General features: G+C 43.0%; 3 protein-coding genes across 3 annotated transcripts; 2 read left to right on the top strand and 1 right to left on the bottom strand.

Moving 5' to 3' along the window:
* Positions 1-1,041: 1,041 nt before the first annotated feature.
* Positions 1,042-1,462, top strand: BJ212DRAFT_1488078 (uncharacterized protein; the record flags this gene model as incomplete). Its single annotated transcript, XM_041341344.1, has 2 exons — positions 1,042-1,194; positions 1,265-1,462. The coding sequence occupies 2 exons, from the start codon at positions 1,042-1,044 to the stop codon at positions 1,460-1,462; spliced, it is 351 nt and encodes a 116-aa protein (XP_041185834.1).
* Positions 1,463-1,529: 67 nt separating this feature from the next.
* On the top strand, positions 1,530-1,836 carry BJ212DRAFT_1400771 (uncharacterized protein). Its single transcript, XM_041337323.1, has one exon. The coding sequence runs from the start codon at positions 1,556-1,558 to the stop codon at positions 1,787-1,789; it is 234 nt and encodes a 77-aa protein (XP_041185833.1). The 5' UTR covers positions 1,530-1,555; the 3' UTR covers positions 1,790-1,836.
* Positions 1,837-3,234: 1,398 nt separating this feature from the next.
* On the bottom strand, positions 3,235-3,704 carry BJ212DRAFT_1488077 (uncharacterized protein; the record flags this gene model as incomplete). Its single annotated transcript, XM_041341343.1, has 3 exons — positions 3,235-3,261; positions 3,350-3,577; positions 3,627-3,704. The coding sequence occupies 3 exons, from the start codon at positions 3,702-3,704 to the stop codon at positions 3,235-3,237; spliced, it is 333 nt and encodes a 110-aa protein (XP_041185832.1).
* Between the last annotated feature and the right edge of the window lie 762 nt (positions 3,705-4,466).

Genomic DNA, 4,466 nt, shown 5'->3' with positions numbered 1-4,466 from the left:
TCACATGGTAGTAACAAGAGTAGAAGTAGGTAACATAACACCATGTACCAGGAGAGAATCATAGGACAGGTGGATGGTGGGGAAGCTTTCCCTGTGCATGGAGGGTTGATACAGTCATACAGTTGCAACAAAGGATCATCTCATCAAGAAAAAAATCATACTTGACAGGTGTCATCTCTTGACAGATGTTATGGAAGCTGCCAAACCAAACATTTGTTTGTTTAGCAATTGATGAGTTGAAATAGTACTTCCTATTGTTGTTAAGAAGTTCTGGGTATGTAAACATTGTTCACACATTCAACAAGCAGGTCACCAAGGCTTTCGGTGAATGGAATCAAGCCAAGTTCAAAGAGCTGCTCACATAATGACTCATGGCATGTGACCAGCCATTTGAGGAGGTGGAACAACCAGAGCTCAAGGCACTCCTAGACTACACCACAGAGGCTCTCCACTTCATATCCCTGGAAGACTGGCCATCAAGTGCTGCATTATGAAGATGGGAGAAGATACTATTTAAGGTGTCAAGGACATGATTGAAGTAAGTCGATGTCGAGTCGAGTTGACTCAAGCACCAATCAATATGACAGAATCTTGAGTCCAAAGTCAGCCTTTCTCTTGATGCATGGACTTCAAGTAATCAATTCACTTTTCTGGCTATCATCATGCATTATATCATGAATGACTGGAGTTTGGGTATGTCATTGTAATATCTTTTTGTGCTAGATTCTAACTGCACATTTACAGAAGAACTTTTGATAAATTTTTGTGAGATTATCAGTAAACATAGTGGAGCTAATCTTGCCGAAGCAGTGTGGAATACCTTAGAGCTACATGGATTGAAAAATTGGGTCATGGCAGTTGTATGTGATAACACCTCAAATAATGACACCCTACTTCAAGCACTTGGAAATAAGTGTGCCAATGAAGGAATTGACATCTCTCATAAGGACTCACACATCTGCTGCTTGCCACACATTGTCCACTTGGCTGCCATGCAGCTGCTTGAAGGTATCAGTGCAATCAAGCCAGATGCAAAGCAAAATGGTGTCACATCAAGATTCAGTCACAGCACCGCTCGATCATGAGCATGATGACTATGCAGCTCTTTTTGATGAGGCTGATGACAATACTGACAAGCAGCCTGCCAATGATAACTTTGAGTCATTGCAGCAGGTGCTCTCTGCTGTCACAAAGGTATGACTACACTGTGTTTTACATATTCTACAACTAAGACAAACCTAGCTTCAAAAAATTGTCCATTCAGTCTGTTCAAGCCCACAATGATGGAAAGTCATGGCTTGCAGCAGTCACGATTTCTCTTAAGAAGGCTGAGAATGCGATGAGTCAAGTCACTTTCATGCTTATCTTGGATGTCAAGACCTGTTGGTCATCCACACATCAGATGCTCTGGCAGGCACTTGATTTTCATCAAGCTATTGATGACTTCATTGCAAAGACTTGAGACCTCAGGCCATATGAACTCTCTGATGCTGATTTGGCAGGGATTGAGCTAGTCATGCAATGGTCAAAGGCCTTTTGCTCCACTACTACTCAAATGTCTACAACAAAGTGCCCTATGTTATCTTCTGTACATGCAATCTTTCATGGACTTCAGGAGTCACTTCAAGATGACTTGGCAGTGCTTCCAGATTCAGCACCATGGAAGCTGCAGTCTGCACTGACAAGTGCTCATCACAAGCTCAGTAATTATCACTTCAAGGTTGACGAGTCACCTTTCTATGTCTGGGCTTCTAGTAAGTCATCTCTCATTGCAAATTGGTTCAGCTAGCTAATTATCTGTGTATTCTGAAGTTCTTGACCCCCACATCTCATACTATGGACTCCACAGTGACTGCAAGGATGATATCACCGCACAGATGCATATTGAGAGGCAGAAGAACAATTTACATGCTCTATACAAGAAGGAGTATGATATTGCAGTCTGGAGTGATTTCAAGAACATGTTGTTTTCAGAGCAAAGGCAGAAAGATCAAGTTGCATGATTCCATGTCATGCTAGAGTATGAGTAAATAGTTTGTAACTTCTATATATCTATTCATACAAACTGTGCAAGTACCTTGAGTGGAAGAAGCAAGAAATGAGACCTTGATTAAGCTGCGCAAGTGCCTTGAGCAAGGGAAGTCAGAAACAACACCCTCATCTAAGCTGCATGAGTGCCTTGAGTGAGGAAAGTCAGAGATGACACCTTATCAACCTAAGCTGCGCAAGTACCTTCAGTGATTACACCTCTGGTGTTTGAGAATAAGCTGACTTGCTCTCTAGCAGGTCATCTGCATCATCCATGGCTACTCTGGAGAAGCTAGAAGTACTGGACCACCAGATGAGGTATAGGAGCTGACATTGACATCTCCAGTAGTCTAACTTGGAGTCTAGGATTTTGGAGATCTCATATTCTGGTTCTTTATTGACTTTCACCAGAGGTAGGAGTTTTCGGGACTTGGTGATTCGAGTCTCGAAACTTGAAATTCAGATATTGGTATGACTTTCAAGTTTTGGGTGTCGGGTTTTGATGTTCAGGACTCGGGACTCGGGACTTGGTGATTCGAGTCTCAAAACTCAATACTTGAAACTCAAAATTCAGATATTGGAATGACTTTCGAGTATTGAATCACTGAGTCCCAACACAACTTCATGTGTCAGCATTTGGTATTCGGGACTCAGTGATGCAAGACTGGAAACTTGTTCGGGTTTTGGGACTCAGTACTTGCTGTGTTGATTTTGATCAATGTTGACAGGATCTGAGCCTGAATGTCATTGATGACTCAGATCAAAACTAGTGCAACAGCATTGCTCATATGTCCATATAGTATACCAATACCTCGGCCCATATGTCTAAATGATATGTATCTGGGTCCACTCATTTATATGACATCCCCCTCTGTCGGCCCACCTGTCTATCAAATATACCCCCACCTCAGCCCACCCATCTACAAAATAATACTAATACGTCAGCCCACCCATCTATCTAATATACCCTATGTCGGCCCACCCATATATATAATACATATTTCCCTGCCCCATCGGCCCACCTGTCTATATAATATCTACCATACATCTCTCTTCAGCACAGCTGTCTATAATATATGTCTATCCTACTCTACATATTGCCCAGATGGGCCCACCCATCTCCATCAGTAATAATATTTCTTCTGGCCCATCTGCCATCGTTGAGGATATTTATAACATCAGCATAGATGGGCCCACCCGTCCCTATCAGAAATAATATCCCTCCCGGCCCACCTGTCAACATCGAGGATATACATAACATCAGCCCATAGTCTGCTGGCCCATATAATATGGAGTTTGTCACTGAAGGGGCTCTACTTACCCCCCACCAGGCAACAATATCATCAGTCTCCTCTAGTGGCAAAGACAAGTACATGTTGAGCTCTTGCTGAGGATTGTGAGTGAGATAGTCCATCTCTTGACATGTCTTGATGGCCTTGTGCATCCAATCATCACCATATTGGTTCTTGTGTGAGGGTCTTGTTGGTAGAGGAGATGGCTCTTTGGCACTGGCAGGAGTCTGACTTGAAGGCTTGTAATAGACATTGAACTGTAAAACGAGATGAAAGGAAGAACAAACAGCACAAATGAATACATACCACAGCCTCCAGGCAAGCTTTACCAGCTGCAACATCTTGAGTATCTGTCATATCCCACAATCCAGACCCACATTCCATAATATTCCCATGCCTTCCAAGCCTATGTCTGGACCCCATATCCAACTCATTCCCAGATCCCCTTCCGCTGTGTGCTCCACACCTCAGCTGGATTGACTCTGCTCTGGATTTACCCTTGAGCTCTGGACCTCTGGATCCTCACTGCTAGCCTTATCCATACTACCCTATCCTGTCCTGTTATGAACTAGGATAGCTGTAACAACAGCAGCTTGATAAGAGCGACAGCTGAAGTTAAGTCAAGACCTTGCAAATGCAAGGGTTGTAAGACAAGACAAAGAGAGTGTCTCTGGCTTGAATATCGGTTCAGACGACTGAGGATTGGAAGTCCTAAGCAAGAGAATGTTCAGGTGAAAACCTAGTAAGATTAAAGTAGAGAACTACTGAGTACATTGTTGACTATATATAGTGAATCATAGGTAGTTCAGGGCAGGTGTAAGTCAACAATGAGTCAGATAAGAAAAGGATGCATAAACGATAAGCATGAGTCATCTAGTGACGGCAACAGCAGTTGTGATGTAATACAAGATATATGAGATAAGTCTAGCGGTGGCACTATGTGGCTCATGATGTAATACACAATGATAAGAGAAAAGAGATAGGGGTGTACATGATTGTAACATGTCCACCCTATGCACACTCCATCCAGCAAGACATCCCAACTTCACCTCGTCTTGGATTCAGAACTATATCCACCTCATCATATCCCAGTCCTGTATCCACCTCACCTTCTGGATCCCCAGATCTCTGGACCTCCGGACATAT

The sequence above is a fragment of the Suillus subaureus genome (assembly GCF_016647635.1).
Source record: "Suillus subaureus strain MN1 chromosome Unknown BJ212scaffold_122, whole genome shotgun sequence".
Taxonomy (NCBI): domain Eukaryota; kingdom Fungi; phylum Basidiomycota; class Agaricomycetes; order Boletales; family Suillaceae; genus Suillus; species Suillus subaureus.
The sequence above is the reverse complement of the archived record's forward strand: the minus strand, read 5'-3'. Positions and strand labels throughout refer to the sequence as shown.

Bases quoted from the DNA above. Each gene is read 5' to 3' on its own strand.
- BJ212DRAFT_1400771 (XM_041337323.1), top strand. From the start codon at position 1,556: ATGTCTACAACAAAGTGCCCTATGTTATCTTCTGTACATGCAATCTTT.